The sequence below is a fragment of the Mesoplodon densirostris genome, chromosome X (genome assembly GCF_025265405.1).
Source record: "Mesoplodon densirostris isolate mMesDen1 chromosome X, mMesDen1 primary haplotype, whole genome shotgun sequence".
NCBI classification, from domain to species: domain Eukaryota; kingdom Metazoa; phylum Chordata; class Mammalia; order Artiodactyla; family Ziphiidae; genus Mesoplodon; species Mesoplodon densirostris.
The window spans coordinates 124,819,101-124,833,274 of NC_082681.1; the positions used below are offsets into that span (position 1 = coordinate 124,819,101).

At 41.9% G+C, this 14,174-nt stretch overlaps 1 protein-coding gene across 1 annotated transcript in view; it reads right to left on the reverse strand.

The window, feature by feature from the left end:
• The window catches only part of GRPR (gastrin releasing peptide receptor), a 30,528-nt gene extending 16,751 nt beyond the window's left edge, over positions 1–13,777 (reverse strand). Inside the window, exon 1 of the mRNA XM_060087715.1 lies at positions 13,365–13,777. Coding sequence (XP_059943698.1) covers positions 13,365–13,777 — 413 coding nt within the window. The remainder of the gene's footprint in view (positions 1–13,364) is intronic.
• Between the last annotated feature and the right edge of the window lie 397 nt (positions 13,778–14,174).

A 14,174-nucleotide genomic window follows, 5' to 3' on the forward strand; every position in this document is an offset into this window, starting at 1 on the left:
GAAATACCAAGGCAGTAAGGATTTGAGGGGCCAAAATCCTGGAGAGAAAGGAAGTGCAAAGAGATGAAGCTGTTATTCAGCATCATTTTCCCCTTAAGGCATTTACCAAATTTCAAGCAGCACCAACAGAAACTGAGAGCTGAGAAGAGCTTCTAGCAGTTTCAGGATGAAGGGGAATAATAAATGGAGATCAGGGCCCACCAAGGAGAGAAGCCAGGGTAAACACTCCAGGCTTACAGTTGAGATGCCCAAAGAGGTACATCCTAGTAGTAGCACTGAACCAGAAATAGACCAGTTCTCACAAAGACCAAGCCCAGCCTCCAATCTATTCAATCCCTGACAAGGTCAGATACACCGCCACCTCCTACCTGCCCACAAGAAGCAAAAGCTAATCTTTTCTGGAAGATAATACTATCCAGAGCCCCAAATTATCTACACTTCTTCATATACAAAATCAAGTAGTCAAACAAAAATTGCCTCGTATACTGGGAGAGAAAACAAAATGGTCGAAAAACAAGAGAAGAAATATATAATAGAAACAGACTTATAGAGGTTCCACAAGTTAGAGTTACCAAAGAGGGATTTTACAATATATTGGGACTAATTCAAGAAATTAGGTGACAAGATGGAATCAAATGGAAATTCTAGAATTGCGATATACAGTAACTGAAATTAAGAATTAAATGGAAGCTTCAGAAGCAGACTAGACACAGCTGGAGAGAATTTTTGAGCTGAAAATGGTCAGACTGAAGTACAGTGAGAAAAAAGGATGGAAAACACAGAAAAGGTAATAGAAATGTATGGGCAAAATGGTGAAATAAAATTGTGTTTAAAATAGTTCCCAGTCACAGAGGCCTGACTGAAGTATGAAATTGCCTGCATCAATAAAAGCAAAAACGACCAAAAGTGGAAAAAAGCTTGAAAAGCTTTAAGTTAACCTGCAGTTATTCTATTTACATGTAGACAGCATAAAGAAGGAGAGCAAAAAGAGAATGGGGCAGAAACAATCTTTGAAGTTGTTATGGTTGAGAACTTTCCAAATGTGGCTAAAATCATCAAGCCACAGGTTTAAAAAAAAAAGCTATGAATCTCAAGCAGGAAAAATACAAAGAAAACCACACCTAAGTGCAACATAGTAATGCTGTTGAAAACCAAAGATAAAGAGAAACATCTTAAAATGAGTCAAAGAGAAAAAAATCAATAATTTTAAAGGAGCTACAATGAAACTGACATCTGACGTCATAGCAGAAGTCAGAGGACAACGAATAGCAACTTCAAAGTAGGGAAGACAAAAACAGCCAGCCTAGAATTCTATGCCCAGTGACAATATCCTCTCCAAATGACATTAAATAAAGACATTTTCAGACAAATGAAACCATAAAATGTATCCCCATTAGACTTACACTAAGTGAAATACTTAAGGACGTTCTTTGGGCAGAAGTGAAATAATCTCAGATGATGTCACAGAGATGCAGGAAGGAGTGGAGAGCAAGAAAAGGTGAATACAGGAATAAATCTAAAGGTAAATATGTGAGTAAATATAAGTATGTAAAAGCAATTAACATAATGTCTTGTGGGGTTTAAAATATGGATAGAGTTGAAATACAGAATAACAATAACCAAAAAAAAAGGCAGGAGGAAATTAGAATGAAGTTAAAGTGTCCTATTACCCTTGTCTAGGAAAGTTCTAATTTATAGTAAATTTTAATAAGTCAAGGATACATGTTATAAACACAAGAGTAGCCCCTAGGGCTTCCCTGGTGGCGCAGTGGTTGAGCGTCCGCCTGCCGGTGCAGGGGATACGGGTTCGTGCCCCGGTCTGGGAAGATCCCACATGCCGCAGAGCGGCTGGGCCCGTGAGCCATGGCCGCTGAGCCTGCACGTCCGGAGCCTGTGCTCCGCAACGGGAGAGGCCACAATAGTGAGAGGCCCGCATACCGCAAAAAAAAAAAAAAAAGAGTAGCCCCTAAAAGAATATTGAGTTTGTATAATTAACAAATTCATGCCAGGAGGTGGGGGGAGGATAGAATAATTTAAATGTTTAATTAATTTAAAAGAAGGCAAGAAGGGAGGGAAAAAGGATTATGAAACAGGTGAAACCAACAAAAACCAAATAATAAAATGGTAGATTTAAACCCAAATATAGGGACTTCCCTGGTGGCACAGTGGTTAAGTATCTGCCTGCCAATGCAGGAGACATGGGTTCCATCCCTGGTCCGGGAAGATCCCACATGCCATGGAGCAGCTAAGTCCATGCACCACAACTACTGAGCCTGCGCTCTAGAGCCTGCCAGCCACAACTACTGAGCCCGTGTGCCACAACTACTGAAGCCCACGCACCTAGAGCCCATGCTCCACAACAAGAGAAGCCACCACAGTGAGAAGCCCGTGCACCGCAATGAGGAGTAGCCCCCGCTCGCTGCAACTGGAGAAAGCCCATGCGCAGCAACGAAGACCCAATGAAGCAAAAAAAAATTTTTTTTTAATTAATTAATTAATTAAAAACCCCAAATATATCAGCAAAATTGAGGTTATCAGAGTGTCTGTGTTTATAGGGCAGAAACCTATAGCCAAGTTACAAATAGCAAATACATTTGTGTGAAGTCACTCATGTCATGCATACCCACAAAATACCAACATTGACGAAGGTAACTTAAAATCCATAATGCAAAGACATCCATGGCTAATTGGTTAATGGGTGTCATCAATTAAATGAGTATTTAAGATTACTCAAGGCACAAGAAAACTTGAAATGCTGTGAAATTTTACAGCCCGTATAGGAAAGAAACTTGATAGTGTCTTTCTCGGATGATCCTAAACATTTGATAATAATCTTAAACACTTATATGACATTACCAATAATGAGTTATGAAGCTGAAAGAAACTCTTCTAACCTCTCATTAATAATAAGTCAATTTGAATCAACCATGCTAGAAGACTGAGGTATCTTTCCAATTTCTCTATAGAAAAAACATATCACCCAACAGGCACATGAAAAGATGCTCAATATCCTTAAGCATTAGGGAAATGCAAGTCAAAACCATAATGAGATATCACCTCACATCTGTCAGAAGGACTGTCATCAAAAAGAACACAAATAACAAATGCTGGAGAGGGTATGGAGGAAAGGGAACCCTCCTGCACTGTTGGTGGGAATGTAAATTGGTGCAGCCACTGTGGAGAACAGTATGGAGGTTTCTCAAAAAACTAAAAATAGAACTACCATATGACCTATTAATTCCACTCCTGGGTATATATCCAAAAAAACCAAAAAACTAATTCGAAAAGAAACATGCACCCCAATTTTCACAGCAGCATTATTTATAATTGCTAAGATATGAAAGCAACCCAAGTGTACATCAACGGATGGGTAAAGAAGATGTGGTATATATATATATACACACACACACACACACACACACACAATGGAATACCACTCAGCCATAAAAAAGTGAGATTTTGCCATTCGCAGCAACATGGATAGTAGAACCTACCAGAATTCATTCATTCTTTTATTCCTTCCTTCATGTATCCATCTATTCATGTATTCAACAAACACTTATCAAGCACCTACTACAGGTTAGGGACTGTCCTAGTGTCAGTGAACATGCTAATGAATGCCATAGCTTCTCTCTTTTTTTTTTTTTTTTTTTTGAGCTTATATTCTAGTGGTAGGAGACAGAGAGTAAGCAAGTAAACAAACAAATGAACAAAATAATTCTCAAAACGATTATAGTGGATGATATTTACCCAAGAGAAATGGAGACATACATCCATACAAAAACTGTATGTGAATGTTTATGACAGCTTGATTCATCTTCATCCAAAACTGAAAACAACCCTAATACCCATTAACTGAAGAACGGATGAACAATCCGTAGCCTAGCCATGCAATGGACTCAGCAATAGAAAGGAATGGACTACTGATACATGCAACAACATGAGTTGAAAGAAGCCAGACTCAAACAACTACACACTGTATGATGTCATTCATATATTTTGGAAAAGATCAGTGGCTGCCAGGAGATTTATTTTCTTTCTTTCTTTCTTTCTTTCTTTTTTTTTCTTTTACTTTTTCTAGGAGCTTTATTTTCTGTAAGAACAACTTAGTGTGTAATGGAGGTTATAAACTAAAGAAAGTTTGGATGTAGAAAAAAAAACTCCCTCCTGGGTGGAGGAAGAGGATAGACTACAGAGGGACATGAGAGAATTGGGGGGGGGGTGCTAATGGAATGTTCTATATCTTGATTGTGCTGGTGGTGGTTACATGACTGTGGAAGATTGTCGAAATTCATAGAAATGCACGACTAAAAGTTTACTGTGTAAGTTACACCTCAATCAACCTGAAAGAAGAAACTGGATGATAGAATAGCATTGGTCATTCCTTTAGTCTGAGTGGCCAACGAAGACCTCCTACAGAAGGTGACATTTAATGTGTAAAATGAACCTGCAGCCTCTTAGGGGTTCCTAGGCAAATCAAATCATTTCATGTAGCAGCAAATATCAGACACTAATCCAATACTTAATAACCAGAATTTCAAAGATGACTGTAATAAAAAAAAGATCCCTTGATCTATTACAGGGAAGTAGAAAAAGGAATGAAGAAAAATTTTTTCTTTTATTCTGCAAAATATGTGTTTTAATTGAGAGAATTTATGCAAACCCCACACACTAGGAGGATTTACAAGTGCAAAAATGCAAATTTAGTCTATTTTCAAAGGATGGTATTGACAAGCACAGTTCAAAAAAACCTCACCAGGGAGCCCTTTCAGTCTATGCTCTATGTTTCATGATTAAGCATGCGATCTGTCTCGCCTCCATGCATTTTAAGTTGCCAAAAATGATAATTAATCACATAAAAGTCTACCACTTTAAAAGATAATGCGTGAGAGACAAGGTCAGACTTCTTTGCTGCCCTTATCTCCATAGCACTCCAACTCAAAGAGTCTTGTTGGGAACTCCCCCTTCCATTGCACCTGCCCTCTCAGTACTCCCAGAGCCTGCCAGCAGCTGTGACAGATCCCTCCCCATGGGGAGACAGGAGTTGAGTTTCCTTCTGGAGAGGCAGCATATGCTTCAGAAAAATCATACCCTAGAGAAGTTATGGACTGGTGATTCATGTAAACTCCTTCAACAGACAGACTTCCTGGGAAAGTTGCTTTATGAGAGATTAAATTGTCCTCCCTTGTGAGAAATGGCCAGTCTCCTTGGGATCAGTGAAGCTGAGCTCTAGAACAGTAGAGGAGCTTTGGAATCACTGGGGTGATCCCATCAGAAGAGGGCTAACTTGGAATCGCTCAGGGTATCTTCCCACAGAACAGTAGAGTTCAGGATCAGTAGCTCCCACTGCCCAGAGAAGGGAAATGGAATCAGACTTTGTTTTGATGGTTTCTGAAGAAAAGTTTTCAGTTTCCCTGAAGGAATTGGGACTTGGAATGAGGAAAGCAGGGTTCTAGTGTGACTCTACTCTGAATTTGTTGTGACGAGGCCAAATTCCATCACCTCTTTTGGTCTCTGTGTCAAACAAGGTGAGATATTGTGATTTATAAGAAATATATGTTTGGTCATTCAGATGACCAAATACATATTTCTCATATACATTTGGTCTTCTTCCAGTCCCTGGCTCACACTCTTAAAACCCTTGGAATTTCCTAAGTGTGTAGAGAGTGATAAAGGTGTCTTTTGTTATGTTAATGACTTTGGGAAAGCAGTTAAGGATGGGGGCTGGTCACCAAGTGATTCAACTCTTGATTAGAGGGCTGAAACTTTCAGTCCCAGCCCCAGACCTCTGGGGAGGAGGATGTGGCTGGAGGTTGAATCAGTTGTCAGTGGCCAATGGTTTAATCAATCATGACTTCGTAAGGAAGCCTCCATAAAAACCCAAAAGGACAAGGTTCGGAGAGCTTCTGGGTTGGTGAACACATGGAGATGCAGGGAGAGTGGCACCTGGAGAGGGCCGGGAAGCTCCCTTTCCTCATATCTTGCTCTATGCATCTCTTCCACCTGGCTGTTCCTGAGGATAAAAGTATTGTACCCTTTTACAATAAACCAGTGATTTAATAAGCAACATGCTTTCCTGAGTTCTGTGAGTCACCCTAGCAAATTAATGGAACCTGAGGACAGGGGGTCATGGGGACCTCTGATTTTTAGCCAGATGGTCAGAAGCACAGGTTTGTGACTGGCATCTGAAGTGGGAGTGGCGGGTGGTGCAGTCTCGTAGGACTGAGCCCTCAACCTGTGAAATCTGACGCTATCTCTGGGTTGATAGTGTCAGAATTGAGTTGAATTCTCAGACACCTAGCTGGTGTTCTGAGAATTGCTTGTTGGATGTGTGGGGAACCCCTTCCCCCAATGTTGGAAATTGAGTCTCAGAACACCATTTATAAGGGTATGAACTTGAGGATGACTTCTACTTGTAGCTGCTACACTTTATCATTTTGTCACTGCTTAAACATCAACCAAGCTGTAGTTATTGTCCTCTTACTAGATATAAGGTGGGCCTGGGCGTTGTAGCAGGCACAGACCCCATGAAGCGTCTCATATAATGAAGGAAGTAGAAAATACATCTATAAAAAGGACCTAGTAATACAAGGTAGGATAAATTTGATATTTAAAGAACAGTACAGGCAAAAGCATCTTAGGAAAGGGGAAAATATCAATGAAAGCCAAAGGGTCGGGGAATCTTCATGGAAGAGAAGGGCTTGAACTGTGCCTTGAAAGACTGGTAGCATTTGGATAGATGGAGGGAACAGCCCAGTCATCAGGGAGGGGGAAGTGAAGTAAAAGAGGGGAGGAGTCAGGGAGCATGTATGGGAGGCGATAAGAGTATAGCTAGAGCAGTGTTTGCTCTGGTGAATTTTGAGATACGAAGGTAAAAAGATAGACTGGCAGATGGAAGAGGGCCAGGCAAAAGAGAATGGAAGGATCACACAGAAGTTCATAGCACAGACTGGAAAGTGAACCCCATAGGTATTCTTCAGAAAGTCTCAAAACCTCATCAATGGGATGCCTAAATTCCCCCAAGCCTGTGACTGGTGATTGTATTGGGTTGCCTGTATTCTTCTCTCTTCATCTCTGAGCATCTTCCAATAGAAGGTATTTTACAGACAGGAAGAGCCCATGCAGCTGGGAGGCATTCGATATTTGCCTGAGGGATTCCTGATACCCTCAGTGAAAGAAAGCAGCTAACATGGATCCTGGGAAAGAGATTTGGACCCCAAGGCACAGAACAAACTCTCTTCTGCGTTGTCCAACAGAACTTTCTGCAATTATGGAAATGTTTTGTGTCTGTGCTGTCCAGTAGAATCACATGTGGCACTGAGCACTTGACATGTGGCTGGTTTGACTAAGGAACTGAATTTTTAGTTGTATTTAAATTAAATCTTGGGAGTTCCCTGGTGGCCTAGTGGTTAGGATTCCGGGCTTTCACTGCTGTGGCCCAGGTTCGATCCCTGGTCAGGGAACTGAGATCCCACAAGCCGTGTGGCACAGACAAAATAATAATAATAATAATAAATTAAATCTAAATTTAAATAACCACATGTGGTTAGTGGCTCCCATGTTGGACCATGCAGCTCTAGATGTCAGGAAAGGCTGAAAACCACATTATCTCATAAATTCCTTGCAGTGAACTCAAAGAATCTGTACTCCAAGAAGGTTGCATTAATGTAATACTTTCCTGTTTCTTTACACATTCCAAATCACAAGGGAGGGGAAAACTTAGGAAAAGTCTTTTCTGTGGAACCAAAGAAGGATCACTTTACAGTGGAGCACATCTGGCCATAGGATTTATTCTGTCAGCCCCATTCTAGCAGAAATAAAGCTGAGTAATAATACTGAAGCAGACACAATATAACTTGGGCATGTAATATAAATGCTATTAACATTAAATCCAGCTTTATTCTTTGCTTTATACTGGAAAAGAAAACGCAAACTCCCTTTACCCTCTTCCTGTTAGGTCTTAAATTCCACTTATATAATACTGAGGCACCTAGTATAGAGATGGGCATCTAGTAGCAAAGACCAGTGTGTAAAAAATAAATACATCCATCCCAAACATTCACTATCTCTCCATCCATCTGCCCATCCACTCATCCAACCATCTATCCTCCTATCCATCCACCTGTTTCCATCTATCCATCCATCAACCCATCTCATCCCCCAAATCTACTTACTGACTCACAAAGAATAGATTTTCTCTCATTTGCCCAAATAATGAGAGTTTAATAGAGAGGAATAGAGAAGAAGCAGGTGACTGTGTGATATATATATATATATATATATATATATATTTTTTTTTTTTTTTTTTTTTTTTTTTTTTTTGCGGTACGCAGGCCTCTCACTGTTGTGGCCTCTCCCCTTGCGGAGCACAGGCTCCGGATGTGCAGGCTCAGCGGCCATGGCTCACGGGCCCAGCTGCTCCGCGGCATGTGGGATCTTCCCGGACCGGGGCACGAACCCGTGTCCCCTGCATCGGCAGGTGGACTCCCAACCACTGCGCCACCAGGGAAACCCCTGTGTGATATATTTTTTAAGAGTATGCTTTCAGATGATTAACCATACTTTTAATTAATCTATATATATATATATATATATATTTTTTTTTTTTTTTTTGCGGTACGCGGGCCTCTCACTGTTGTGGCCTCTCCCGTTGTGGAGCACAGGCTCAGGACGTGCAAGCTCAGCGGCCATGGCTCACGGGCCCAGCCGCTCCGCGGCATGTGGGATCTTCCCAGACCAGGGCACGAACCCGTGTCCCCTGCATCGGCAGGCGGACTCTCAACCACTGCGCCACCAGGGAAGCCCCCATCAATATATTTTTTTAACTTTATTTTTAAATTTTTTAAAATTTTATTTTTGGCTGTGTTGGGTCTTCATTGCTACGCACAGGCTTTCTCCAGTTGCGGCGAGTGGGGGCTACTCTTTGTTGTGGTGTGTGGGCTTCTCATTGCGGTGGCTTCTCTTGTTGTGGAGCACGGGCTCTAGAGCGTGGGCTTCAGTAGCTGTGGTACGCGGCTCAGTAGTTGTGGCGCATGGGCTTAGTTGCTCCACAGCATGTGGGATCTTCCCAGACCAGGGATCGAACCCGTGTCCCCTGAGTTGGCAGGAGGATTCTTAACCACTGCGTCACCAGGGAAGCCCCTAATCAATATATATATTTAAAAAAAATAAATTTATTTATTTTATTTATTTAGTTTTGGCTGCTTTGGGTCCTCGTTGCTGCGCGCGGGCTCTCTCTAGTTATGGCGAGCAGGCTCTAGAGCGCAGGCTCAGTAGTTGTGGTGCACAGGCTTAGTTGCTCCACGGCATGTGGGATCTTCCCGGACCAGGGCTCGAACCCATGTCCCCTGCATTAGCAGGCAGATTCTTAACCACTGCACCCTCACGGAATCCCTAATCAATATTTTTTGATCACCCATTAGGTACAAGAAACCATGTGAGGCACTGTAAGATATAATATATAAGAAATCTCTGCCTTCTACATTCTTAATAATCTACAATGAATATATGAGAGACTAAAAAAAGAGAAATGAATGAAATACTTCAAAACAGCAAGATGAAAGATGGCACGAGATAATTCATGTATCAGATAATAAGCCTCATGTTTAGAAGAGGGCCAGAAAATCTGGACTAGAATGGTCCAACTTAGGGCTTTAAGGAGGAGGCTTGAGCCAGAATCTGAGTGATGGGCAAGATGACAGATAAAAATCATGAGTTTAAAATTTGGAAGGACCTTAGAAATAATCTAGCTCAAGTCTATTATTTTACAGATGATTCAACTAAGGTCAGAGAGGTAAGAGACTTGGTCTGACTCCATTGTATGGGTAGTAATGGCAGAAAAAAAAGAAGCCTAAAATGCAGGGCTGTTGATATCCATTCCACTTCCATACATCACATGGGTTGGTGAGAAGAGTCTTCTATTTAGGAAAGGAGAAAGGATTCTGGAGAGTGGATGTGACTCAGCATAAGCAAGGAAGCAGAGCCACGAACTTGTTGGTGTAACAACCGTGTATGAGGATCTCAATGTGTGTAAGGAGGGGAAGATAGCATGGGGTGAGGGGGAGGCTGGGACCAATAGTGAAGGGGTTTGAATGCAAATCTGCAATTGGTCAGTTTCGTGAAACACAGAATTCTGGTTTCTGGGACTGCCTTGAAGTCTCCCTTTAGTGCCCCAGTATAAACTTTTCTAGAAAAATGTTATTCTTTTCATATTAGCAAAGACTCAAGTTCACCTGGGGGAGAGAAAGCTGCAGAAGGGAGGCTGGGATGAGTACTTGCATTGCTGGTCAATCTATAGGGGGCAGGGATGGATGACTACCATCCATCCTGAGTCAATAGATTTAGGATGGGGGCTAAGAATTTGCATATTTTTAAGCTCCCCAATGATTGCGATGATCATCCAGTTTTGAGGGTCTTCTGGTTCACCCTTTGACCAATCCATCAGATACAGACTACCACTTTGGAAAACTCTTTGACAATATTTACTAAATACCTGCCCCTATGATCCAGCAATTCCTCTCCCAGGCATATACCCAAGAGAAAAACTTTTGTTCCCCCAACAGGCATGAATAAGAATACCCAGAGCAGGTTATGATCAGCCCCAAACTGGAAAAAATCCAATGTCCATCAGTATTAATATGGATAAATAAACTGAGGTATATTCATACAGTGGAACACTACACAACAATGAAAAAGAATAAACCATTGCTATGTGCACCAACGTGGATGACTCTCCCAGACATAAGGATAAGCATAAGAAGTATGATTCCATGTATAAGAGATTAAAGAACTGGCAAAAATAATACATGGTAATTGAACTCAGAATAGTGATTGCCTCTCTATGGGGTTAGGTATTAACTGGAAAGGGACATAAAGGAAAATCCTGGGGTGCTGGAACTGTTCTATATCTCTATCTGGGTGGTGGTTATGTTGTTATACAGAATATGTGAAAATATACTGAGCTGTACACTTGTTCAGTTTACTGTATATAATTATACCTTGTTGAGAAGAAAAAATACAGATATTGTGTGTGTGTGGTGTGCGTGCGTGTGTATTTGCCCTGCCAACCTCATGAGGTTGTTATAGAACTCCAATAGCTTTTAAGGATGAGACACATAGATAAGTACAGTCTTATATATTTTAACTAGCTCAATACCTATTCTTGTTGAAATTGGTTAGAGGCACTACTTGTGATTCAGGTAATTGGTCAGCTTTTTTAAGCCTTAACAAAACAAAAAGTTAGTTATATGGAAGCTTACAGTAATTTCTGAACTTGGGAAAGACGTGCGGTAACTGTAAACTTACTGAGAACACACCAGAGCTGCCAAATGGTGCAGCCTGGCTTTTGAGAGAACCTTTCTGTTGATGGGGAATTTGGTCTGCTTTGAAACCCCGGAGAAGAGTTCCCTGAAGCTGTATCTTTCCATTGCACTCCCTCACTTTCCTCTCCCTCACTCCCTCCTCCCCCACTCCCCACCCCATCCCAGGAAGACAGGAAACGCCATCTGTACCACTGCACTCACCAACCCGGAAACCAAAATCTCATTATCCCATCAAGAAAATGACTGTCATCCTGAGGTGCCCTTGGCCACTGGTAACCAGCCACAAACTTGCTGCCAGCTCCACAGTTTGCCTGCCCTGGCTCAACAGTGAGACTGCCTGTGGTCATCAGGCCTTGGTGGGCATATGTTCAGGGTTACAGCGAGCTGGGGGTGAGTGGCAGGAACCGAGAAACCCTGCCTAGTGGGCGCCATGTGCAAACCTCGTTCCTGGGCTATTATTTTTCAGTCTGAAAAAGTTGTGTGTGCTGAGCAGTGTACTCAGGCAGCTAAGCATAAACACATGTCTACAAATACTGATAACACTATCTTTATTTGTCCATTACTCCACAAACCCAGATCACCTGGGGACTGTTTGTTCCTCTACAAAGTGAGAATCCAGCACCGTATGTATTAAAATGTGGGACATTTTCTTCAGAGTATAAATTTTCAAGAGCTGCTTCTATGCCTTCCTCAGTACACTCTCAAATCCCTTTGTATCTTTAACTCCATAACATACAGTTGATTTTAAAATAAAAATTGATAGTCTCTGGTTCCTTGCACCAGTTTTTCTTAATTTGACCATATGGTCGACAATGTGTCTGAAGCCTATTCATTACTGTGTCCAGTTCTATTGCCCAGAAGTACATAAGACATGCTCAGCAATTTATGTGAACAATCTGCAGGTATTTCCTGACTGGTTATTTAAGGCAAGTGTTTTTTACGTGATAGACACCTGATAAATGCTCAAAGAATTAATATGAATGTTTAAGAATGAATAAATGTGAATTTTTTTTTTTTTTTTTTTCCGGTACGTGGGCCTCTCACTGTTGTGGCCTCTCCCGTTGCGGAGCACAGGCTCCGGACGCACAGGCTCAGCGGCCATGGCTCAGGGGCCCAGCCGCTCCGAGGCATGTGGGATCTTCCTGGACCGGGACATGAACCCGTGTCCCCTGCATTGACAGGCGGACTCTCAACCACTGTGCCACCAGGGAAGCCCAATAAATGTGAATTTTTAAGCAATATGTTCACACAAGAAATGCAGTTCACAAATATGTATATTTCCCAGAATAAAACACTGTACTGGACTCCCTCCCCCCGCCCAAAAAACAAAAACCCTAAAAGTATTGTATATGGAAGTACATCAATAAAGATACTAAAATTTGAAATCAACCTTGAATGGAGCTTTCTCAAGGAAAGAAAAAATCCAAATAATGCTTGATTTCACCTAAGAGATACTTAGAAAAACCAGCACACAAACTGTTCAGTTCCAGAGAACCAAATACAACATCAGCTGTGAGAAAAGTTAAACTGTCTGAAGAGAATGGATTTCAAGGAAATGCTGCTTATTTTCTCTTCTTGGTTATTTCTGAAAGAATATTTGAAGAAGAAATGCAGTGGGACTTTTCTGTTCTCTGAAGACTTTGAATTGCTTCCAAGAAACATTTACCTGGGGTTTAAACTCTATTAGGTGTGATTTTTTTTTCTCACCAGTCAATTAATTTTGCAGGGAGTGAGAAGTTAGGAAGAGGCAAGGCTAAATCAGCTGTCTCCAGAAAATGCACCTCAATCTTATACTCAGAGATCTTTTTCCTCAGCCACCCCCCAACTCCCCCCACCCAACCCCCCCATCCACTGACTTTTCTTTCTGAAACCAATATGTCAAACTCAAGAAGTAGTCCCTAGAACAGAAACATGCCTGGAAGGGAATGGAGTTTGAGTGAAACTTCCCTGCGCACAAACAGCCCTGTTTGTCCCGATGTGGTAGCTCATTTACCGAGGCATCTACCACCCTCAGAGAGAAGGTCGCTGTCCTCCAGGACTTACCTGTCTGCTGAGAGAGCTGTGAGTGTGAAGACAGACACCCCTACTGAGGTAAGCTGGATAAAAGGGATCAGTTTGCAGCCAATCCTGCCAAACAGCCATCTGTCGGCCAGGTACCTGCTGGCATCTACGGGCGCACAGGTTACCAGGAGAAGCAGGTCTCCCAAAGCCAGGCTGGAGATGAAGAGGTTCGGTACATTTCGCATGGACTTCACGGTACAGAAGATCTTGATCAGGGTGATGTTGCCAACGAGGCCTATCAGAATGATGACCCCATAAACTGCAGGGATGACATACAGGACCCCCGGGTGGAACCAGTCGTCGTTCATGGGGCGATCCACACTGTGATTAGAGATGTTGCAGTGTACGAAATGGTCCACTTCCAAGTTTAGAAGCAAACAGTCATTCAGAGCCATCCTCTAGGTTCTTTCCCACCTAAAAAGTGCCCTTAGATGCTGTTGCTTAACTTTTGACTTTGCAGTTTGGTGAAGATGATGATAAAATCTATGCTGGGCTCTTTATCTTCTTTAATAAAAATACTCTGAGTACATAGAGACTATGGCATTCAAAATTGTCACTATTCTGATGCTGGTGCTGCTCTGGTCTTTACGTGACCAATGTAATACATCTCTAAATTCAGTAAGTTAACAACAAAACACCCACAAAAACTCAGCTCCCAAAGGGCTTAGAATCAAACCCACTCTGTACCAGCTCCTTCTACCTCCATTCTAGTCTGAGTCTCCCTGGCTGCAGTTTACTAAGAACTTTTGGCCTGCTATTTTCACACGGCATTTCCCATCTTTCCTGATATTT